We start from the raw sequence: 26,088 nt of genomic DNA, 5'->3' as shown, positions 1-26,088 counted from the left end.
GATGGTGAAATACTTAAGTGAAGGGAAGATCAGGGGTATGGCTGTCTCGAGGTGTAGCTGATATAGAGTAGAGAATCAGGACACAGCAAAAACATATGCTGAAGAAAGTAGAGAGGAGAGCTTTTAAGAGACTATCAGTGAGAGTGCTGGAGTCCCATAGTATGGGGTAGGAGTTGGGGAGTGGAAAGAACTTGAGCCTGACAATGAACTCAGTGAGAAAAGAAGAATGTTCTAGATGTTGGTAGAAAACTGCTAGCAGGATCTTAATTAATATATATGGAGTGAGTGAACTTTAAAGGAGGAGAGGTTACTGAATGAATGGTGGTGGCAAAGTGATAGCCAAAAGAGGCAATAGAAAAGCAAGGGGGATCCCAAATTCCCCCACCATGACCATGATGGAGGGTATGAATGAAAGTAAAACCAGAGGTTGTGACCAGAAGGGAGCCAGTTTCAAAGACGGAAGGAGAGAGAAAAAGTTTAAGATAAAAGCAAGAGTCTTACCTTACTAGTATTTTAAGAGCACAGTAGGAGGGGGAGGTAGATCTTGAATGGAATGGGCATTAAGGTGGTGAACAGAATAAGGGAGATTGATAGGAATAAGGAAATGGCCAATGGTGTACAGAAAACAGTTTTAATGACAGGTAGGGACAAAGAATCACTGGAATGGACAGAAATCTGGTCTAAACACTGGGAAAATCTAGGTCCAAGTCCCACCTACATATGAAACATCTGCTTTGTATAATTAGAACTTGTTCCCTAGGACTCTAAATCCCAGCTTCCCATGTTCCTTCTCATGTTAAGTGCTAACATGGGAGGATATAAGTTTTGTGTAGCTCCCCTCCTTGTGCTCTTCTGGGAACGAGGCTGTGGAGGCTGAAGGTGAGAGCTTGGCAAGAAATTTTACCCACATGTTTTTTTCCCTCAGGCTTTTACTTTTGTTCTTTTTATTTCTTCTACTTCAAGTGATTATTAATAAATTTTATAAAATACTTAAGAGTTATTGGATATTAATTTTAATCTTACAGCTTCAATGCACTTAATTAACACAAAACATATAAACATAAATGGAAATAGAAAGTCTTATTGTAGGGGAGTGAAGGCAAACACTAAAACCAGGAGAATAAAATAACCTCAAATAATAAATAGAAGTTGAGTTGAGCCTTGAAAAATATTAAGAATTAAATCAGGTTACACTGGCAAATGTATAACAACAACAGTAAATGGGTACAAGTTGCACAAGTGAAAAATAATTATTTCTATAGTTACTATGTGTTATTACTCATATTAGAAATAACAAAGTGGAAAGAAGTGAAAAAAAGACTTATTTTTATACCTTTAGTACAAATTGGCAGTGCAGGCTTCCACTTATTATCAGCTTCACAGGTAATCTTGCTATTATTCTGTAAGATATAACCCTCTTTACATTCAAAAAAAATTGTGTCCTTATAAGTATGAGAGGATCCAAATCCTGATATCTGGACTGCGTTGGGAACGTATGGAGTTGTACATTTGACCACTAAAAAAGAAAATTTAGAAAGTTCTTGAAAAGTTTGTTATGAAGAGGTAGGAATAGAGCAGTAGTTGGTATATGTGTAATGGTACCTTGAGGACAGAAAAAGCAGAAATAGGAAACTATTCACAACAGCAAAAAGCAACAAAATAAATGATGAGCATGATTAAAATAAAGTAAATAACATTTTGATTCCAGATATATTAGATTCCAAAAAACTCATGATGCAACAGAAAGATCACTGGATCTGGATCATTGGATTTGAAGTAAGGAATTTAGGATTAGGAGTAAAGGATACTTTACATTCCTTCTCTCCTCCTATTAAACCTCGTGTGGGTTTGGATATACCACCTCCCTTCACTGAGACTTAAGTTTTCTCATCTATAAAATAAGAGTTTAGATTAAGTGATATCCATTGTTCCTTCAAGTCTTGAATTCCATAATGCAATCAATTCTTATTTCAGGAACAAATACCATTAAAAAAATCTTTCATTTCTGAAGTCTCCATCAGCTCTTCCTCCACAAATAAGAAACATATTATACAGATGAAGTCATACAAAGCATATTTCCACATTAACCATGTTGCAAGAAATGACAACAAAAATAATGTGAAAGAATATATGCTCCAATGTGCACTCAAAGTTCAATTCTCTTTCTGGAGGATCATGAATCCTTTGGGATTGTTAAAGATCACTGATTTAATCAAAAAGAGTAAGTTATTCACAGCTGATCCTTATTACAATATTGCTGTTATTGTACAGATGGTTTTGCACATTTCCCTTTGTACCAGTTCATATAAATCTTCCCAGATTTTCTGAAACCATCCCATTCATCATTCTTGTAGCACAATTGTTTTTCCACCATAAACATATACCACAACTTCTTCAGCAATTCCCCAATCAATGAGTGTCTTTTTCAATTTCCATTTCTTTGCCACCACAAAAAGGTCTTACATTTTTGCATATATGGGTCCTTTTCCTTTATCTCTTTGGGGTACAGACCTAGCAGCAATATTGCTGGTTCAAAGACTATGTACAGTTTTATAGCCTTTTGAGCACAGTTCCAAATTGTTCCCCACAATAGCTGGACCAGTTCAGAACTCCACTAATGGTGCATTAGTGTCCCTATTTTTCCACACCCCCCTCCAGCATATCATTTTCCTTTTATGTCATGTTAACCTATCTGATAGATGTGAGATGGTATCTCAAGAGCTGTTTTAATGGGCATTTCTCTAATCAGTAGTGATTTAGAACATGTTATCAATATAACTATTGAAAGCTTTGATTTCTTCTTCTGAAAACTGTCTTTTCACATTCTTTATCATTTGGTCAACTGAGGAATAATTCTTATTTTTGTAAATTAGACTTTGTTCCTTATATAGTTGAAAAATGAAATCTTTATCAGAGAAATTTGTTGGAAAATCTTCCCTACCTCCTGGTATCCTAACTTTGGTTACATTGGTTTTTTTTGTGCAAAAACTTTAACATAATTAAAAATTACCTATTTTATGTTCTATGATTCTTGCCATCTCTTGCAATCATGAACTCCATCATTATTCAGGGATCTGATAAATTCTTTACTTATATAGTATACATTTTGAGCTTATCTTGGTATATGGCATGAGAAGTTTGTCTATGCCTAGTTTCTGCTGCACTGCTTTCTATTTTTCCCAGCAGTTTGTCAAATAGAGTTCACAAGTCAATAGCTTGGAACTTGGGTTCATCAAACACTAAGTTACTATAGCCATTTCTTTCTGTATATCTATTTTTCATTTTATTATTATTATTTTTAACCCTTACCTTCCATTTTGGAGTCAATACTGTGTATTGACTCCAAGGCAGAAGAGTGGTAAGGGCTAGGCAATAGGGGTTAAGTGACTTGTCCAGGGTCACACAGCTGAGAAATGTCTGAGACCAGATTTGAACCTAGGACCTCCCATCTCTAGGCCTGGCCCTCAATCCACTGAGACACCCAGCTGCCCACTGTATATCTATTTTTTAATCCAGTACCAGACAGTTTTGATTAATACTACTTTGTGGTATAGTTTGAGATCTGGTGCTATAAGGCTGCCTTCTTTTACTTTTATTTTATTCCCTTGATATTCTTGATCTTTTGTTCCTTCAGATGAGTTTCACTATTTTTCTAGCTCTATAAAATAATTTTTTGGAGCTCTGATTCATATCGACAAATGCCATCTTATTGTTAGTTTTCCTATTCACTTATCTCTTTATTTCCTGGGTTGTTTAGCCTCTGGGACTTAGCCCTATTGACTTAAGTGTTCAATAAATGAACAGTAACGAGTTGAATATAGTTTTGTTCATGGAAACTTTTTTTCATGCCGAGTTGATGGGTCAATGAAACCATTTACATAATTTATGATAAATCCCTACTATTAATTAAAAGAATAAAATTTTGTAATGAAATTACTGTTTGTTTTAAAATATAAAGTTTCTCTATAATTTTAAGTGTCAAGATAGAGTGGTCTGTGGAAAGAAATACAAATTACTTTTTGAAAGATCTTGAATCAAAGGCATTTGGTAAAAGGTTAGACCTCAAAAAGCATATGCTATATCATCTCAAGACTTAGGAATATGTAACATTTCCAGAACAGAATCAAATTTTAATTTGTACCAGCCAAACCAAATTAAGTTAAAAGAAAAAATTTAAAAGAAACATAGGACAAGAATATTATTTCTACTCCTACAAATTGCTAAACCCATTATGATTATTTTCAAAATAGTGTTTTACTATTTATAGATCAAGAAGGAAAAAATCCTAAAGAAATCCATCACCTTTACATTCAGGAGGTGGCTTATTCCAGTCTCCATTTTCAGCACAAGTAATGGTGGCTTCTCCAATAAGCGAAAATTTATCTTGAGCACGTAAATCACACTGATAAGTCACTGCCTCACCATAGGTAAAGACATTCTCGTGGCCACCATTGTGCTTCCCATTGTCGATATTTGGAGGTGGTAAACAAGAAACAACTTATGGGAAAGAAAAAAATTAAATATAAGAATTTTCTTTTATTCACTTGCTGAACCAAAAATATTACAATCAAGGGGCCAGGAAACCTTAATCATTTAGCTGAAACTCCATCTAGGGTTATACTGGCCCAAAGAGTTTGAAGCCCTTACATGAAGGGGGTGGTAAAGGAGTATGTTGAGAGAAAGCCAAAAACAGTCTTCATCCCAGGGTGTCAAGCCAGTTTTATTATTATTACTGAAATCTGCTTGGCAGGGAGATGACACTCATTTTTCATGCCCTATAAACAGCTTGTGCCAGACTCCTAGGTGAGAGCACTATAAGCACCATCCTGGGATACCTTTTTTGGTGAATAAGTAAAACCCAAGTTTTGTTTCAGAAAAGGATCCAGCCAACAGAAGAGACTGTGGAAGAGATGGTATGGAGTCATGCATGTTAGGCCTTAGGACACTTTATCTACTATGTACAGTGAATGTCATCTCCAAGAAAAAACTACATAGGCTTAACGAAATCAGGAGGGGGAAGAAGGGGAAGTGAGTCTTTAAAAAGTGCAGCTCTAGAAGCAGAGGAAGAGCAGGAGCTGTGAAGCCTCCTAATTCTTATTGTGGGTACCACCATTCTCTCAAGTACCCAGGTTTACAACCCTGGAATTGGCCTTTAACCTGTCCTTCTCCCAAACCCCTGCCCCATATCTGGTGACTTTCCAAGGCCTGACAATTCTACTTCTTTGACATTCATTCTCTTTTCTGCATTCAGATGGCCAATAATCTTTTACCTATTGTCACTCTTGGTGTGCTTTTGTATAGTCTGACCCTTGTGCATGAAATCCCTTCTGCAGCTCTCACTCTTCTCTCTCCCACCCACATCTCTTAGATTCCTTCTATTCATTTAAGATCCCCTTCAGGTGCTACCTCCTCTAGGATTCCTTCCCTGATCCCAAAGTTGTTAGTTTGCTCTTCTTCCTCAAATGATCACTTTTCTGGATTCACATGCTGTCAAGCATACAACACAAAATCTAGAGGGCAGGGATTATTTCATTTTTGTCTTGATGTCATGTTTTTGACTTTGCACATAATATGTATTTAATAAATATTCGTTTCCCTAAAATTAGGAATAAACTGAAGAGAACAAAGCCTAACTAGACTCTTTGTCTCTCTATTCAAAGTAATCTTTCCAAACTTTTTCCCAATTCATTATGTTTTTAAAAAGCCTGAAATTTAACATAGTATAATTACTTTTTTTAAACCCTTACCTTCTGTCTTAGAATCAATAGCAATAAGGGCTAAGCAAATGGGACTAAGTGACTTGCCCAGGGTTACACAGCTAAGAAATATCTGAGGCAAAATATGAACCCAGTACCTCCAACTATCTTTCTAACCATCCAAGTCTGTCATCCTGACTCTTCATTCTCCTCCTTCCTCTGTCTCCAGTGAGTTAATTCTATTTCAAACCTCTTCTCTCTATCCATATGGTCACTCTAATACAAGTATTTACCATCTCTTACCTAGATTATTGTTATAATCTTCAAATATCTGACCTCTTTGCTTCTAGTTTCTCTATTCCAATCAACCCTTCACTGAGTTGCCAAAATAATCCTCCTAAATCACAGGTCAGTCACTTAACTATCTTGCACAAGAATCCTTAATAGCTCTGTAGTATCTTAAATATCAAGATAATACGAACTCCTTAGCTTTACACTTAAATCCTTTCACAGTCCGGCTCCAGCCTGCGTTTCGAGACTTATTTCAAAAACTCCCTTTATAATTCTAGGTTTCAGCTAAACTGGCTTACTTGCTGTTCCCTGAACCCTAAATTCCATGTCTTGCCTCTATACCTTAGGGTTTCCCTTATATCTGGAATACCCATCTTCTTTACTACCAAAAATGTTTAGATTTTCTTCAAAGTCTGACTCAAGTACCATTCTTCCCTCTCTAACAGTAGAAAGCTTTTCCTGATTCTCCTAGTTGCTAGGGCCTTCTCACTCTTCAACCCATCTTATAGTTCCTTAAAGCTATATCTCATCTTCCTCTTAAACAATACCCCCAGTCAAAGGTCTTTATATCTGTGGTGCTTAGCACTGCTGGCCCTTCATAAATGCTTGTATTATTGAGCTGAAACATTCAGTATGAATTCGTTCCAACTGTTTTTGTTCCTAGCTAAGATGGCAACATACAAGGAATAGAATATCTGATTGCAGAAAAGGAAAGAAGAGCAAGTGGATCATTTCAGAGTAGAGTATTCTGGAAGTGGATCTGGATGCAAAGTGTCAAGAGTTTTGGGGCAGCATGAAGGTAACTAAGAGATGGGAAGATGTAAAAAGGAAATATGGCCTGTTGCTAAATTTTGCTTCATGTTTGTCCTTTCCCCAAGAAATGATACTCTCTTTCTTCTAAACATTTAAGACAAAGAACTCAGGCTAGTATTATTAGTATAAGTCAGTTACATCATGATTAAATATATTTCTGTGAGCTAACCTAGGACACTGTTACAGTTTAGAAATTAATGCTTGAAATATAAATAATTTATAAATTGGGGATTACGGGCATTTACCGGCACACCATCCCAGGTCATTTGGAGATTATTAACACTTCAGTATGGATTTCAATTTACATTTTGAATAACAGATAAAATTAAAAGATGAACATCATGCAACTTACAAGTTCATATCCAAAGGCTACTTAAATTTATTAATCAATCATTTACTTACTTTCACAAAACGGAGGTTCACCACTCCATAAAACTTGGTTGTTAGAAATGGCACAGAGCCTAACAGCATCACCTATTAAACGATAGCTGAAGAGAAAATGTTATATGTTATATGACTTCTAGGATAATATAAGAGATTGGTATGTAACTCCATCTTGATAAACTATAGTTACATCAAAGCTTTGATAAAGGTTCAAAAAGTATATCATGGAAATGGCAACTGAAACTTTGCAATTTAATCACACAAAGACACCTATAAGTGCCACTATGCCCAACCTTTAGATAGACTTAATATTAGACTATAAGAATTAAAAGTCAACAAGAATCTTGAAGCTTCTGACCTTGCTGGACAGTTTTACTCAATGTTTCCTCAACTAATTTTTAAAATCTCAACGTTTAACTTATATTGTTTTGTTGCTGATCAGTTCTATCTGACTCATTGTGATCCCTCTCGGGATTTTCTTGGCAAAGATACCAGAGTGGTTTATCATTTCATTCTTAAGCTCATTTTATAAATGAGGAAACTGAGGTCAACAGAATTAAGCAATTTGCTCACACACAGCTGGCAAGTATCTAAAAAAGGATTTGAACTCAGGGCTTCCTAACTTCAGGCATAGTGCTGGAGGCACTGCATTACATACTTTTTACCTGAACTTGCATACCTTTCCCCATCCTTTCTACCTAATTTTTCACGTCATTCCAGGGATAGTCATCTCATTTACAAAATCTCTCCTGTGTGATATGCAGAAATGGGCAGCCATTTTCTGTAGGTACAAAATAGCAGTTTGCCACTTTGGAACACAGAACCTGGCAAAGCACCACCCCAGGGCATGTGCCAAGGTGACAGTTAAGGACAGGGTATAAATTAAGGTCCACAAACCCCTGGGACTTCTCTTCTTTCTCTCATATCCTTGGGTTAGGGAGGAGGTGGTGGCAAACTGGGCACCGGGAGGTTTGGGAGACTGGATTAGGTAGGCAGGTAGGGACAACCTTTAATGCTAGCCAAATCAATACCTTATGGGCATAGCCAACAACCTTTAAATCAAACAAGAGTGAACATCTAACTTCAAGAAAACAACAGCATCTGACCCAGGGGCTTGTTTGCCTCTGGGCTCAGCAACAAATAGCAACAGAATTGGGGAGAGACCCCAAGGTCTTTCCATACTCTGAACCTTAGGAACAACTTGTGTTTCAATATTTATCTTAGTCTTAAATACTTAGGCAAGATCATTTAGGGTACCTTTACCCACTTTCCTTCTCCCTCTTACCTATCCTCAGTTTGATATCAATAAACCCAGTTTGATCCTAAAGCCTAAATAATCTTTGAAAGCCAATTTCTTACCTTAGAAACAGTAACTAGTTTCATGTAGTCAGATCCAGGTAACTGGCTATAATCATTTCCAAGGCAGTGGTAATCCTTCATTTCAACCTAAGGTTTCAGGAACCTACATTCTACTTCCTGGATACTTCTACCAATTGCCTGGCTGGATTGGCTTCTAAGGCTTGTGGTTTAGCAAAGAATCTTGAGGCTTAGCCCAGCTGGTGTGGGAACAAATCCTATACTCACATCAAGCTGTGGTTAGGGTCTCTCTCTTCCCTTTTGAGCAACCATTACTAGCATTCCTGAGCCCCCTTACTGCTCATAACAGTTGTCATCTCAACCCATAGTAATCTCCAGAAACTATAGTACTACCTATTTGCATTTATCATGTTTATTTTATGTATTGCTATCATACAAGCCTATTCTGATATGTCTATAACATATCTACAACTAGACTGATAACTACTTGAAGGCAGGGACCACATCTTGTGTGTGTGTGTGTACTCTACAGAGTATATTTATTTAGTTACAGCTATTAACTCAGATTGAGGCAAAGGTATCTAAAGGAAAGATAATTAATGAAAATACTGTACATCTCGATCTATTTCTACATGCCCATTTCTTTCCCCATATTACTAATTTGGAAGAGGACCACAACTATTTCATTTTCATCTTTGTACCTCCAGTGTCTTGTATAACATGTGCATCGTAGACATAGACATCTACCAGTATTTGTTGAATGAAATGTACTGAATTACAATGAAATGTGCTATGATTTCTTGAAGAGAGTGCTTTTCTTTCCAATGTTTGCTTTGGCATTATCCTGAAGAGAAAATAAGCAGTGCCTAAATGCTTGGGATTCATAGGACCATAGTACCATTTGACTTGTAGTAGTCTGATAGACGAGTTGATCACAATCAAATACATGATGGCCATTCAGGCTGTCAATTGCTGACAGAACACCTTGCTCATGGCTCATTATGGACAATTCCAGAAGAGAGAGGAGGCAGGTGCATACCACTGAGGTCTTATGCCATCAGCTTTCTTCAGCAATTGGAAGAGTGTATCTTCTCTAAAAAGGTAGCAAACATCTTTATAAACACTTATGGGAATGCTTCTTGAGATGAAGCTCAAGTTAACCATGACTAAGAATTGCCCCTTCAACAGGCCGAGTTGGTGGTATCTGATCTGATGGTGGTAATCTTTAATGACCAGTATTAAACTAGATATTTGCAGTATATTTATAGTTATGACAGTCAACAAGATAAAAAGGATACAGACTGGACCTCTCAGATGAAGTAACTTTCTCCTCCAACAAAATATTTCCCAACTAATAGCCTCTCATTTTTCTTGGGTCGGTGAGAAAAAATTGCAAATAAAAGGAAATATGAAGGGTAGTTTTATTGTAATATATTCATGTTATCAGTGTAATGAAATGAAGTTACAAATAAATATTAAAATGCCTCAGAGAGCTATGATTTCATTAGTGTGGATGATCCCTCCTCCTCCTACAACTTAATAAAGAATGTCTGAGAGTTATGGTCAAAAACATTTATCATCATAAAGTCAGTCAAGTGATGCCACCTCCACACTGTTAAAGACTTGTCCCTGGACCCTTGCTCTACCAGGCCATCACTGGGTCATATCCCAATGCCATTCCACATTAATAGGATCTGCAGAGTCTGTACTAACAAAGACATTGCCTTCCAATAGTTACTTCCACACCATGACAGAGAAGTGTTTTAAAACTATTACTGAGTTACCATCAACCAGAGAAGGATGCCTATGTACAGTTTTAATGAATGTTTTACTAGCCCTAAAAACAGAAAAACAAAATAACAAAACTAAATGAGTTAATTCATGCTCCACTTGCTTAAGAAATAACTTACCCTTCATTACAAAAATATTCAATTTCTGAACCAAATAGGAGATCAGTTGGTGTTATAATTCGACCATTATCTAGTGCTTCTGGAGTTGGGCATGGTTTTTCTAGTAAAAAAAAAGTTGACATTTATATAATATTGTAAAGTTTTAAAAGCTATTCACACACATGAATATAATCAGGTAGATCTAGAGAGAGATACAGATATACCTCAAATTGGCATTTTTATAGATAGCTATTAATTAAATGCTTACTATGCACATGTTATACAAGACACTGAAGGTTCAAAGATCTATCTATAAAACACCTAATTTGCACTCCAGAGTAACTCAATGTGGAAGACATAGTAGGTATTATTATCTCCATTTTTAAAATTAGGAAATTGAGGCCAAAAAGGGCTAGGTAACTTGACTATGCTTACCCAGCTACTAAGTGTCAGAGATATGCTTTAATCTTACATTTCCTGCCTTCAAATTCAGCACCTCAAATAACAGAAGCATATTAATGTTGTTGAGAGTACTGAATGTAGCACAAACCAACCAACCAACAAGCTTTTATTCGATTTATTTATTAAATGCCTATTATATGCTAGGAATTTTACCAATCATTTTAATAAATTTTAAAAGAGAGAAAAAAATTTAATCAACTAACCAACATATTAGTTTTTTCTGATAGTTCATGTTTCACACTCCTATTTCCCCCTATCTAGAAGAAAAGTTGTACATTTTATCATCTATTATTTGGGGCTAATCTTGGTCAGTCTCATTTTTTATTTCTTTACCTCTTACATAGCCAAATTACTACATTGTTTTCTTGGTTGTACCTATTTTCCTCCATATAAACTCATATAAATTTTCTCACAACTCACTGAATTCTTCATGTTGTTTCTTAATGGCACAATAATATCTCATTGCATCCACGTATCACATTTTGCTTAACCATTCCCTAATAAAAATACATCTTTGCTACCATGTTTTATGAATATTTTAATGAATAAGACCTTTATTTCTTTGACCACTTTTGGGTATGGCTAGTAGTGTAATCTCTTATAGCCTCTCCAAAGATGACTATGCCTATCTTTAGTTATCTTTGCCAATTCGCTGTGAGATGATATCTCCAAATTGCTTTGATTTGTACATTGAGCAATCTTTCATAGGGTTAGTTTGCAATTCTTTTGAGAACTGTTTGTTCATATCCTTTAACTACTGATCTACTAGAAAATGGTTCCTTATTTGGATAGCAAACCTCATCACACTTATTATACAAAGATTTTTCTCCTAATTAATAGCATCCCTTCCTTTCCTAATTGCACTGATCATGCAAAACCTTTTTAATTTCATGTAAACTAAAATTATTTTTGCTTTTTGTGATCATCTCTCATTTGGCCTTATTTAAAGAATATTCCCTCTAGTCATAGTTTTGAAAGTTTTGAAATACTGGATCTAGATCTTTTCTAAATTTTTATGGTCTGATCTTTTAATATCCAGGTTGCACATGCATATTTGTGGTATATGGTATGTGAAGGAAGCAAAGTCTTAACCCTACAACTCACTTAAGAGAGGCAAATTTCCCTCTTAAGAAGTACTGAAGCTGTTTTCAAGACTTGGTTATTAGCTTGGGGGTCCAAAAGTTCAGGCTGTTGATGGCACTTCCTCATTGCCTTAAGAGGTTCTTCAGTGAACTTTGCAGCTTAGCTGGTGGATCATCATAGGCATCTCAGACAGAGTAGTTTTGCTTAACTGAACCAACCTAAAAATTCCTCAATGTTCTGCTAGAGCTAAATACTGAATGCCCAAATAAATATCTCCTTTTGTTTCAATTCCAAAAGATTCATAGCACTAAATTTGTGGCAGCAAAAAACTGGGAAAGGGTACCCACTGCTCATGGAATGGCCAAACAAACAAAATATATGAATGCCACGTGAATATTAAGTAATTCATTCTTTTCCTCATTGTGCTCAAAGATTCTGATGAGTTTGATTACTTTTCTCACCTAATTCTGAACTGTTTTTCAGACTGTCACATCAATTCATAGCTCCAACAAAAGTGCATTAAAGTGCCTGTTTTTATCATTGCCCTTTAAGAGTTGTATTAAATTTGCATTTCTTTTTAATGATTTAGCAAAGTCTTTCATATGGCTGTTGATAAGTTTGCAATTCTTTTGAAAAAAATTGATGAGCAGAAACACATTTCAAGATTTCTATGAACTAATGGCACAAACGAAATAGGATGATATACTTAACTATAGTAAAAGAAAAGGTCCTAAAATGAAGCCAACTGCTAAGAAATCTTAATCATTAAATTTCCACCAAAGGAGATGCAGAAATCAATTTCCCTTTTTTGGTAGAGAAGTGGGAAACTATGAGTGTAAAATGATGCAAATTGTTAGATGTCATCAACATAGTAGTTTTTTCCTTTTTTACAAGGAAGGATCACTGAGTGGGAGAATGGGAGAGAACTATATTCAGAAATTACTGATATAAAAACAGAAGGCATCAATGAAAATTATTACTAAAAATAAAATTAACACTATAAAGATTCTTTGGAAAGTTGATGCCAGCTTAAGTATGAAAAATGCATCATAGGAAAAAAATATGGTTTTGAAAGTTCAACATAAATAAATGAAAAATTCCCAAAAACCCTAGTAAGATACAATATAATGATAGAATTACTCACTTTTACAAGACTCTGAGATGGGTGACCACGTTCCATCATCCTGACAAGTACTGACGAGTGGACCTAATTTACTGAGAGAATGTCCAGGCCGGCATACAAAAGTCACAGTGCTATTAATAGGAAAATAATTTTTATTTATGAATGCACTATCTGGTTGCATAGTATTATACCGGGGTGGCTGATCACAGCTCCCTGGGAATAAAAGAAAAAAGAATAAGAAATAAAGGAATTCAGTCATCATTAAAAACAGATACATGTCAAGAAGACTAGCAAAAGGAAAAATATTTTGAATAGTTGATCAAAATATTTTCTACAAAAAGCTTACAAAGAAAAAAACCTCATAATTGGTACTCTATATATCAAAAATATTCTTTAGTCTTTGAATGAGAATGAGTTCAATGGTACAGGCAATAGAGATGATGTCATTTTATATTTTATTACATATTATCACTCATCACCTTTAAGACTCATTTCTTCTAGAAATCTCTTGATAATCAAATGAATGAAAAAGAACTTATTAAGTACCTACTATATAACAGGTACATCTATCTGCTAGGTAGCAGGGTTACATTTACTAAAGTGGTACAGCTTTCTCCAAGAAGTTTATTTCTAGTGAGGGAAATAACATGCATAAATTAGAGTCAGGCAAGGGAGTTTTGGTCTGCAGAAGGAAGTTACAGGAATTCCCAAACAATTGTTATATCTATTCTAATAGCAATGTTATCACTGATGACTCCTTTTCCTAAGGCAAGCTAAAAGGGAAAAGGATCATGAGGAAGTGAGAATATTCTTAGTGGCAGGGTAGGTCACAAGATGCTTGAGCTGAACAGGCCCTGGTTTTCTTATAGATGGCTAAATGAAAGGTTAAATAGCAGTCTGGAGCCAGAGAATCATAAAGGTTAAGGTAAGTGAGTTTTAACTCATTCAACAAGTAATCAGGATATCTTCAATTCAGATTAGTGGATTAACATGGGGAGAAGGTAGAGTTCCAGGTCTCTACTAGATTGATTAGTCTGTACTAAGTTCAATGCAACTGACAAATGGCATTGTAAATATTCCTTAATTATTTACCAGTCAGGTCTTCTTATAAAGATTAATATATTGCAGGGCAGGGATTTGTTTTCTACATTCTCTTGTGTCTCATGAGCATAGTATTTTACCCAAGAAATGTAAACATGAAGTAAACTAGTAAGTGCTCAAGAAATATTGAATTTAAAAGTACTTCATACTTTAAACTGATGGTATATTAGAACATATCTAAAATATAGCATCATTTCTATTTCTTTGGAAATGGGCTATTCCACATGAATACATTTCCTGTGTAAATAGATTACCCTCCTAAACACCAAAATAGTTTAATTTTTTTAAAAAAGGTTTTTGAATAAAATTCAAAAGTATTAATTTAGATTTCTTTGCCTCCTTAACAAATATGCTGAATATAATTTCATTTGTTTTGGTAATCTAGTGTCACCATTAAAAATATCAACTACCATTAAGTATTCATAATACCATGTAGAATAATCTTTTTTTTTTTATAGCACCTTCATGTAGCACCTTCCTCTAAACCTAGCATTCAGATGATTTAAGTTGGGTCCCAAAAGTGAAAAACCATTACCTCCAGGGTTCAAAGTAATTTCGTGGGTTCAAACTCCTAAAATTATAGCTCACAAGTTCCAACCAGCATGTTTATCTTTTTAATAGTTAGCCTATAGATATGAGCTCAAGGAAAAGACATTTTCTAAGACAGGATGGTAACAGTAGCCAAACAACATTTCTACTATCTCGCGCTGCCACCACCATAAACTTGGGGTACATTCTAACCCCAGATACACAAAGCATCAGTTAAGAGTGAGGTTAAACAAAGAATACACTGATAGTGAAGGGAGCATGCAGGAAAGATATGTGACCTAAGTAACTAATGTCTCTAGTATCACAGGGCTTAATGTCCTTTCTTTTCTTAAGTGTCATCAGTCCGCACCATCTGAGGGCAACTGTTGAGCAGGTGGCTCAAGCTAGGTTCCTGTGGCCTGCTCCTCTCCTCAGTGTGGCACTAGTTCCTTCTTAAATCTATAGTTGGTTCTCTTCTCTCTGCAGAGCTATTTCCACTGATTCTGTGTTCTTTGCTGGATTCCGGGTCTCCTACTTGACCAGTTGGGAAGATGCTGTGGACAGTGGGGCTGAGGGCAATAAAACACCTCACCCCAAACCATTATCAACCTCTTGCTATGTGCTCTGGTAGAGTGTAGGGGTCACACTCCACAATCTGTTTCCTGGCCCTCTATGCTCCCTATACAAAATGGATTTCCCCTGGGTGAGTCAATCTGCTGCAGGACACAAAAAAATGAATAAAGGAGTGAATGAATGGGGCTATCTCCAGGATTGGCAGGTTTAGCTTTTGAAAAGCCACCAGGAATGTGACCAACTTTTTGCCAGTCAATCGTAAGCTGCCTTGCCAAGTCTAGCAGTGAAACTGCATATTTTTTAAAAAGGTAATAAGGTATAAACAAGTCTTTGTGCTTTATTTAAAACATGTTATAGGCCCCTTTTATTATGGCATCAACTAGCTGGAGGGGGTATGATTGGTTATAGGCTAACTCTGCCACACCCACATAGATACTTACATTTCTCCCTCAAGGCACTTGGGATGTGTAAGGTTCTTTGTCCTAGTGCTAAACATCCCTAGATTTACCTTTTAGTTCTTGTAGTTGATTGTTAAATCTGAATCCTATATTCCATTTACAGATTGCCAACTGTTGCTTCAGCCTCTTTTAAAAACCACTTTCTTTTATCAAAAATAAAATTGCCAAAAAAATAAATAAAACAAAATTGTCCTGCAAAGGGTAATAGAAAAAACACAAAGAGGACCAACTATTTCAGACCTGATTCTAACAAGAAAGAATTGGTGGAGTAGAACTACAAGGTACTTGTACTTACTACTTAACTTTAGAATTCATGATTGAGAAAGATGGAAACAGACCAGCATACCCCCTAGATTTTAGAAAAACAGATTTCTCCTTCAGAGAAAAGAAGGGCCTAAAATTTCTACAGAGAAAGTTATCCCAGAAAAAAATGAGAAGCTCAAAAAGGAAATTCTAAAGCCATAGGGAAATCATTCAGGTGGGGAAAAAAGAGGAAGTTGTTTAAAGAACTATGTAGGTAGGCAGGGAATCTAACCATTCACTAATTTGAATTTTTTAAAAAAATGTTCCAACAATGACTACAATAACACTAAAAGGCAGTGAAATCAATGCATTTTAATGAACAACCTCAATCCTGGAAAACTTATCCTGAAAAATCATTTTCCTCTGAGAAGAGACAATTGGAATGCTGCCAGATGCAATTTTATCAAGTTGGCTTTGTGTAAACATTTTTCTTTGTTAAAAGGAAGAGTTTCAGACCCGGTTTTTAAGGATTTAAGAATGAATGGCTGAAGTCACTTTCCTATAGGGAACAAAAAGCAACTTGATAAAATTTTCATTTTTACAAAAATACAGACAGAACCTGTATTTCAATGTAAAGGATATCACTGAGAAGGCATTGAAATAAATGAAATGCTGTTGGAAAGGTAAGAGATGTTCAAAGCACTAGAAAAGGGCCTATGTTTCAATTTCTTAAAATGCAAGGAGTGATCAGTAAATTTTTAAAGAGTTCAGTAAGTTTGACTAATTCCTGGCAAAGTTTGGAATGATTAATGAATATCTAGAAAAAGGATCTGGACATCAGAAGTCTACTTGGTTTCATCAAAAACAAGTTTTGCTAGACTAACCTTATTTTCTTTTGTTAACAGGGTTACTCTGTTTTATGTAGTAAACAGAGGAAAAAGAGAGAAAGCCAAGTCAAAAAGCACACTGGTGGAGCATAACATCCATTCTCGGTTACCAGAGCACAAAGCAAGGATTGAGGGTAGGAGTGAGTTGGATTATATTTTCAGCCTTAATTGTCCATAGCATCTTGTCTACTGGTCCAATAGAAGACACTAAATTCAGCAGGGAACAGAGAATCAGTGGAAATAGCTCAAAGGAGTATGGCAGCAGAGAAAAGAGCCAACTGTGGATTCAAGAAGGAATTAGCTCTGGCAGAGAGGAGGGCAGCAAGCCAAGAGAACCCAATAATTCCCTGGTTGGTAGTTCAAGCAAATATTATACATATAAATTTACCTAAATTTTTAAAAAGCATTTTGACAAGATGAAAAGGTAGATTTTGTGGATTTCAAACTGCCTCTCTGCCAGGCCCCAAAAGTAGTCTTATTAATAGCCTGTCAACTTAGGAAGACATTTCCAGTAATATGTCCCAGGTGTGTCTCTCATTCTTAACATATTTTAATCAACAAAATGCTCATCAAAGCTGCAGATGATCTGAAGTTTAGGATAGAAATAGTTAACAGAGTGGACAGGGTCAAAAATCCAAAAGGATCTCAAATGACTAGAATGTTGAGCTAAAATCTAATGAGATTATATTTATCCCTGTTAAATTTAAATTCTCATACTTTTTGTCAAAAAAACACACTTTTCAAGTATATGATCAGAAAGAAGTTTATAATAAAAGTCTTTTTGAAAAAAATTGCAGGTTTTAGCAGACTAACAGTTTGATGAATCAACAATATAAAATGACACTGTGATTGATGGAGCCCAAGGCTGCATTAGAGAACCACTGCCAGAACACACAGGAAAACAGGTAAAGTTCAATGTGCCACCTTTTAAGAAGGATCACTGGAATGTAGATTTGCAGGTAGAAGGGACTTAAGAGGAAATTCAGGCCAACCCTTTCCTTTAACAGGAAAATATACAGGAAAAGGATGGCCAAGGACTGTGATGAGCACTGAAATTAGCTGTATTAGAACAAGTGGAAAGAAACAAGAACTTATTAGTTTGACAAAGAATTAGAGGAAACACAATAGCCATTTTCAAGTATTTAAAGAGTTTAACTTATTCTACTTAAGTTTCAGAAAATAAAATTAAGAGCAATGGAATAAATATTAGAGAAAGAGAGGCAAATCTAAGTTTAATATATGGAAAATCTTCCTAATAATAACTATGAAAAGTGATGGGCTATTTTAGGATAAAGTGAATTATTCTGCTCCCAACCTATGTAGGTCTTAAAACAAAGGCTGGATTACTATTTACCAATTATGTTGTAGATGATGTTCTTATTCAAGGATGGTTAGGGTATATGTGATGGCGAACCTATGGCACGGGTGCCAAAGATGGCAAGCAGAGTACTCTCTGTGGGCATATGGCCACCCTCCCTTCCCACTCTACCCCACAGAGTTCATTACTAGAAAGGCAGAGGGACTCAAGCAGAGTTGTTCCCCTCCCCCTCTTCACCATGCCTGATGACATTTTTTCACATCCCTGACCCTCCACTCAGCAGCCCAATGGGAATGCACAGGGGGTAAGGTGGACAGCTCACAGGTGGCAAAACTGAAGGGGAGAGGAGAGCTCAGGCCACTCCCTTCCCCCTCTCTATACTTACTGAAGACATTCCTCACTTCACCTACCTCTCCATCCAGCAGCCCAATGGAAACAGTTTGAGGGGAGCCTCCCCGCCCCCCGCATACCCAGCATGTGGTAGAGGGAAGGGGCACAGTATGCAGTCTCTGGAGGGGCAAGCCTGACACTTGGTCTAGGGGTGGTAGAGGTGGGTGGGGACAGGGCCTGGCATTCCATCTTCCATCTCTAAAAGGTTCGCTATCATTGACCTATAAGGTCCCTTCCAATTCAGATTTTGGGATTCTATAATTTGTTGCTTTCTAACTTAGCATGGGCTTTGAAATCAGATAGCTAACAAACTTAGAAATGTGTAAAATAGATTAACCTATGAGGAAAGTATCATCCCTAAAATACAAGAACCATTACTGTCAAGACTTCATCATATCTATTTTGGCCTCTTAAGAGGCCTATGTTTGTTTACTTTTGGTTCTTTGCTGTATACTACCTCATGGAGGCTGCTTGCTAAGTGCCTTTAAATAAGTGAAGTATGAGTCAGAAAATATCTTACTGAATATGAGTGCTCCTTCCAACATTGCAGAATGTAACACCCCCACCCTCTTAATCCTGTTCAATTCCTGTCTAAGTCTCCCTATAAATTTTGAACTGAGTGGTGCTGATTACCAAAATTATTTCATTTGTGTGGGAGGGGAGGGGGGAGAAGACCAATGGAGTGGAATAAAGATCATAGAAACAGATCCGCACATATTCATATGTATGTGTATATGGTTTGATCAATTTTGTGGAAAATAAAAGTTAGACTAAGGATTATTTAACAAATATTTTTTGGAAAACCAGAGAGCAATATGACAAAAAACAAAACTTAAGCAACTTATACATAAAAAGTGGTATCTATATTATAGACTTAAACATGAAAACATAATCATTAAAAATTAAAAGGAGAATGTTTTATCTCAGTTGTGATGGGCATATAAAATTATTAAAGGAATACAAGAAATTATAGAGCAAGTCATACTAATTCAACAGAATAAAATTATAAACAAAAAACATCCAATAATTCAATAAAACAAATATTAAGGTTTACTATGTATAAGACACAATAGAAATATTATATCAAAAATTATATGACAACTCAGCATCTAAAATAGGGAACTAGCAAATATTAAAGGATAAGTCTAAATTCACTTTGCATAAAAGGACAATTTATAAGTAAAAGCACCCTATCAGTAATAACTTGAAAAAAAATTTCAACCTCAGTATAGATCAAAGAAATGCAAATTAAGCAACTTTAACATTATATATCCTTCAAACTGGTCCTACAGAAAGAAAAAGAAAATATAATAAACATGGAGAAATGATAAAGACTGGGAGATAGGAAAAAGAAATAAGCTGTTAGGGTTACTTACAATGTTAAAATTCAAAGAATTCTAGATTTAGAGCTGGTTTTGACCTTAGAGGGCATTAAGTCTAATCTCCTCATTTTACAGATAAGGAAAATATGGCACAGAAAAATTATTTAACTCTCCGAGACACAATATGGACCCAGACTGTGTCCAGTGTCTTATCCATCAGGCCATGCTGCCTTTATCCAGTTTATGTACTTAGTATTTAACAAGCAAACTATTTACCTTAAAAATAAACATAAGTTAACAACTTACGATTACAAAATTGTGGGATTTTTGACCATTCCGCACCCTGGCAAGTAACTGAGTTTGATTTTCCAGGTATTTTAGCATAACCAGTATCACATTTGTAAGTTATGGTGTCTCCATCACCAAAGGTTTTATCAGCATCATAGCTTTCTTCTGGATGAGCATAAGGAATTGTTGGAGGAGTACTACAATTACCTAAAAAAAGTGATTATACAATTACAAACCATACCCAATTCCATCGAGAATGGAGAGTTATTCATGAAAAGAATCTTATTTTTTCTAAGCATATTTTCAAATCCAGCCTCAGATGGTCACTAGCTGTAAGACCCTAGGAAAGTCACTTAAATTCTTTGCCTGAGTTTCCTCAACTGAAAAATGAGGATAACAGCAATAGGGTTATTGTGAGGGTTATTTTAAAGCATGGAATGAGTTAATATTTGTAAAGTGCTTAGCACAGTTTCTGGCATAGAGTGGCACTATAGAAAAGCTGATTCCTTTCTCCTCCTTTTCAACTACAAAAACAGGTTTCTTTTTATGCTTGGTATATATATATTTATAGAAAAAGTTTGGTATGATTTGGGTCATATCACAGTTAAAATTACTAACAAAAATTACCAGCACGAATTTATGTTTTAGGGAGGCATTGTGTTAATCAAAGATTTGATTTTGAAACCTCATTGAACAATCTCTAGTTCCCTTTCTAGTCCTACATCAATAGAAACAGCTCCAAGATTTGAGCTTTCAACTGCTCTAACAAAGTATGAATTATTACTATAAAACAATTCTCCCTGTAGAGCCCTAAACCCACCAGTGAAATGATTATTTTCAAGTAATTTTAGAAAGGAAGGGCATATATGGAATGGCAGTCAACTCTGAATACCCTTTTTTTCATTCCTTCTTTTTGATTCAGTCAACTTCAAATTGGACTAATGATTCAGTTATAACTTAAAAAAAAGCACACACAATAATTCTACACTAATATTAGGATTTGAAGAGCGTTTCTTCCAACTTAAGAGCTGTATAAGATAGTATTACAAGTGGGGCGTTCCATACTCTTTCAGTATTGTTTGCTCAAATCAGCATTAGTGCAAACCATCCCCGCCTTTATTTGTCCCCCATATTAACCCCAGATACAGGTCACAATAACACAACTTTCTTAGGCAACTTAAAACAAAGATACCTCATCTATCCATTCTCTCTGTGATCAAAAACGCCACCACCTAGAAATTCTTTGGATGGGTAACTTCTTTCGTTCTAGTATGGTAGTCACCCCTGGGGCCAGCTAGGTGGATTGAGGGCCAGGTTTAGAGATAAGAGGTGTTAGGTTCCAATGTAGCCTCAGACACTTCCTAGCTGAGTGATCCTGGCGCAAGTCACTTAACCCCCATTTTCTAATCCTTTCTTCTGCCTAGGAACCAAAACAAAATGATCAATTCTAAGACAGAACATGAGTCTTTGTTTTTTTTAATACAGTATTGATTCTAAGCTGGAAGGTAAGGGTTTAAAAAAAAAATTCATTCAGTGAGGCTATTCGGTTATTCTAAGGTTTCTTTCTCTAGACAAAAATAAAAAACAAACAAAAATTGGGGCGAGGTGGGTTGCCGCGAAACCCACTCCCCCTTGGTCTTTAAAGGCTATCCAAAAAATCCTGGTCTTCCTTCTTTCCAGTAACCCCCTTAGACAATTTACCAAGCTCGATTATCCCCCGAATTGATTAGATTGAGGCCGGCAAAAGGCCTCGTTTTTATCTTCATTCTCAGCCTGTGGTCCGGAGAGCCCGACACACAGCTGGTGATCGATAGACGCCAGATTCATGGAAAGACTTGGAATCCATTTCCATAAATCCACAGTGCGATTGTGAGCATTTTGGAAAGCCAGAATCCCCCAAAGCGTGGGTCATTACAACCTCATCTAAAAGACTGGAGTTATTAGCCACAGGAAGGGAGCCTGGTGCGCACCCCATTAGGCGGGAAGTTGAGGGGCCGGTGGGGTGGGCAAAGGGTAGGTGGCCGTCCCCACCGCATCCCTCCCTCAGCACCTTCCCCCCCCCCCCGTCCTCCTCAAGCCCTCCTCACCGCGGACCCGCGGCAGGCCGAGCAGCGCCAACGCCCAGAGGAGCCAGGCCCCGCGGCGGGGACACGCCCCCATGGCTGCGAGGCGAACCCGGCCAAAGACCAAGACGGCGATCCGGCACCCGTAGAAGACGCACGCGGAGGCCGGAGCAAGGGCACTGGCTTCTCTCCCTACCAGGCGTGTCCGCTCCCCGTTAACTGGCAGGGCCAGGAGCTGGCTCTGGGTAGGACCCCCCTCTTAGGGAGGGTGCTGTAAGGGGCTGGGTAAGAGGGAAAAGGGAAGCGTTTCCTGGAAGGAGGCGGCGCCGCCCTAACTTTGACTGTAACGCTGCTCCGCCTCCTGAGACTGTCGGGGGCGGGGTGAAGCGGAGGAGAGAGAAGAACCGGAAGGTACGGGGGAGTGGGAAAGGCACTTCCGCTGGTTCCCGAACCCCCCTCCAATTGGCAGACCGGAAGCCTGAATGGCTCCAGAATCTGCCTCGCAGGACACGCCCTGCTTCAGATGGGAGGCTTCCCACAGGCTTGTAGGAGTTTGTTGTAGTTGTTTCTGGAGCCCCCCTCAGGCAATGCCCCCTCCTACCGCCCTAATTATTTTCATTTCTCTTTCTCATGCAAACCGCCCCCAGGCTAGGAAGTTTGAGCCCTGCGGTTGGTGCCTGACCCTGATTGCCTAAAGGAGAAATGATAATAGGAAAATTAATTAGAATTTCCAAGGGCCAGAGCCTTGACATCCCTCAGGAAAACCGAAGAGGAGCATCTTAGCCCTGTATCCCTTGGGTGCATTATAAGGGTAATTATTTTTGTTGTTATTGTTAAGTCGTTTTGGATTCTTCCTGACCCCGTTTTTATGGGATTTTCTAGGCGAAGATATGGAAGTGGTTTAGCATTTCCTTCTCCTGGCTGCCCATTTTGCAGCAGAGGAAACTGAGGAAAACAGGTTAAAGGACTTGCCCAAGATCACCCAGTTAAGTGTGCGGGGCATAATTTGAACTCAGGGCCTGGTGAATCCGGGTGCAGTACTCTATCCACTGCGCCAATTAGTTGTCCCCAAGATAATAATATCTCCCATTTATTTGTAGTCACTTAATAAGCATTTATTAAGCACCTACAATGGGCCAGGCACTGTGCTAAGCCCTAGGTATCCAAAAATAAGTAAAAGATAAGTCTGAAGTTTCAACTTGAAAAAACATTGAACCAATAAAGCAGTTACCAAAGAACAGGTCTCTAATCAGGACAAGGGATTTAATTCTCTTATGGCTGGCCTCCATACAGAGTCATATACACACACCACACAGAATCACTCAGCTCCAAGACTCTGGAAACACTGTCTCCCAGAAGAACAGCAAGGATGGGAATTTCCTTTGAACTTAGAGTAATATTTATACCTTAGGGAATATATGAAATGAAGGACAACTGACTAGCTTACACAGAAGCTCTGAAAAGAATAGTGAATAGTAGTGATAGCCTTGAAGCTAGGGTATCTGGGAGAGGCCAAAATACAATGAGAAACCAAGAAGACAAAAAGCATACTTATAATTATAAACGAATACCTATGACTCATAATTCCACCACTTCTATTCAGTGTTCAAAGCATGTGTGTAATTAGAATTTTGAACCCTAGAGCTCTCTTTCCCAGCTTCCCATGTTCCTTCTCACGTTAAGTGCTAAGGTGGGGAGGATATAAGTTTTGTGTAGCCCTGCCTCTAGCTTTGTGGTTGGGAAAGCTGGCTTTATGCTAGGCAGGAGAATCTACACAAGTGGTTTAATTTTTGTTAGATAATTAGGTTTAAATTTCTATTTCTTTTAGTTTATTTTCTTTCTATTTCAAGTGATTACTAATAAACCTTATAAAATATAATACTTGGAATTATTAGATATTAATTTTAATCTTACATATGTTTGGTGGCCAATTTTTCAGTCTGGAGCAAGGGTCAGTCAGTAACTTTCTTGAAGGCAAGTTTCTAAGGGAGAAGGATAAATTTCGAGTTTTCATTAAAAAAAAAAAAAAAAAAAAAAGGTTGTCATTTTCCAAGCCTGGTCATAGCAGTTCCACCACTGACCATAACAAGGGACTGTAAAAAAAGTGGTGGCACCAGGGATGTAAATGTGTCCTAATGGTTTGTGGGTACTGTTGTGAGGAAGACTATGTAATCTTCCTCACAACAGCACACACACTGGGTTGAAGGAGAGACAGGACCAGCCAAGAATCAAGAATGGCAGGTCAAAGGGCAAGGCAATGTGCCTAGGACAGTCTAGCTGTCCTTTACCAAAGGTGGAAGGGGAGACAAGAAGCTTAATCATGGGACATTTGACTTCTGGGGTTGGCTCCCCATTAGCAGAGATTCATTGACTGCCAGAACATAGGCACTCTTGCTTCTGCAAGATCTTAACAGAAAAAAAAAAAAAACTACCCCATTTCCCACATTCTATCACAATGATGATGAACCTATGGCATGGGTGCCAAAGATGGCACACAGAGCATTCTCTGTGGGCATGCAAGCTGCCCCTTCTCTCCCAGTTCCTTACTAGAAAGGCAGAGGTGTAGAGTTGGTCCTTTCTCTCTCTCTACCAAACTGATGACATTTTTTCACATCCCCACCCCTCTGCCCAGCAGCCCTTATAGGAGCGCACAGTGGGTTAGGTGAGCAGCTCACAGGTATCAAACCTGGAGGGAAGTAGAGTGCTAGGGCCACTCCCCTCCCCCTCTTCACCCACCCTGAGGACATTTTTTTCACTTTCTCCACCCTTCCACCAGCAGCCAAATGGGAGCCTTTCCTCTCTCCCCTGTCTGGGGTAAGGTAGGGTGGGGAGCGAGGGGCCAGGTTGGGGTGGGGAGGACCTGGCACTCCTCTAAAAGGTTCACCATCATTGGTCTATCACATCTTTCAAGTACTAAAGGTCTGAGGTATACTCCAATAACTTTCTTCTTTTTTGTAGGGGGCTTCTTTGCAATAAGGTTCTCGGACAATTTCATTGCTAGAAAAGAAAACATGGGAAATCCATAACCAAATTCTCAAATAGGAACTGATTAACTCTTCAGATATTTGCTCATGAGTATATAGAGGACTGAATTCTGCTGTCAGCCAAAGTAGATTTCAGTAATTTGGATTTATTATAATGTTCTAATGGTCCTTAAAAGTTATTTGATATTGGTGCTTAGAACAATATTAAAAAGTAACCTCTTTAGTTAGCTTTTAACATCTTATTACAATTCTATTAAAATCTACTTATAATAAATAGAAATATATGAGCCTAAGAAAATACTAAAATACTAAGAAAACACAACAAGTAATTGCATAGTAAAAGCAACATTAAATAAAAATAGATATATACTGAACTTTAGAAATAAACATAAAATTAAAAAAAACAACACAGGTTTATCAAGATTTGTAAACCTGGAAATAATACAAATTGCTATTTGTGGAAAAAATAAAAAGAAATACCAGCTAATACAAATAAAAATCCTGAGTATCCTCTTATAAAACCAAAACAACATTTTTTTAGATGTCTCTGCTCAAGCATATATCAGATTATCAATTCCAGATGACAATTTCAGTTTCAAAACCATTTTAAAGTTAAATTCAAAATTCTCAAAATTAAAAATTAAATTCAAAAACTAAGTTCAAATTTCTTACTTCCTCATGTAAAGGATGAGATGCTAATTCAGCATTCTTATTTTCCCCTTCTGGAGAACAAGATGCTGAGAATCTAAAAACAACATCTTTTAACTTACTTTATTTAATAACCATAATCATGTTCAAATGGATTGGACAGTTCACTCACATTAACCATTATTTCAGGTTTATTTCAGTTCCCTTGAATTCTTTTGTACTTTCAG

The 26,088-nt window shown here is 37.1% G+C and overlaps 1 protein-coding gene across 1 annotated transcript in view; it reads right to left on the bottom strand.

The window, feature by feature from the left end:
- Nucleotides 1-22,457, bottom strand: part of LOC123245324 (membrane cofactor protein-like) — a 51,175-nt gene extending 28,718 nt beyond the window's left edge. The window contains exons 1-7 of the mRNA XM_044674172.1: nucleotides 22,254-22,457; nucleotides 20,185-20,373; nucleotides 13,080-13,271; nucleotides 10,412-10,511; nucleotides 7,203-7,288; nucleotides 4,303-4,497; nucleotides 1,334-1,516 (exon numbers count right to left, since the gene is read on the bottom strand). Coding sequence (XP_044530107.1) covers nucleotides 1,334-1,516; nucleotides 4,303-4,497; nucleotides 7,203-7,288; nucleotides 10,412-10,511; nucleotides 13,080-13,271; nucleotides 20,185-20,373; nucleotides 22,254-22,326 — 1,018 coding nt within the window. The 5' untranslated portion in view covers nucleotides 22,327-22,457. The remainder of the gene's footprint in view (nucleotides 1-1,333; nucleotides 1,517-4,302; nucleotides 4,498-7,202; nucleotides 7,289-10,411; nucleotides 10,512-13,079; nucleotides 13,272-20,184; nucleotides 20,374-22,253) is intronic.
- Between the last annotated feature and the right edge of the window lie 3,631 nt (nucleotides 22,458-26,088).

Source organism: Gracilinanus agilis, chromosome 4 (assembly GCF_016433145.1).
Source record: "Gracilinanus agilis isolate LMUSP501 chromosome 4, AgileGrace, whole genome shotgun sequence".
Taxonomy (NCBI): Eukaryota; Metazoa; Chordata; class Mammalia; order Didelphimorphia; family Didelphidae; genus Gracilinanus; species Gracilinanus agilis.
This window is presented reverse-complemented; position numbering and strand designations above follow the sequence as displayed.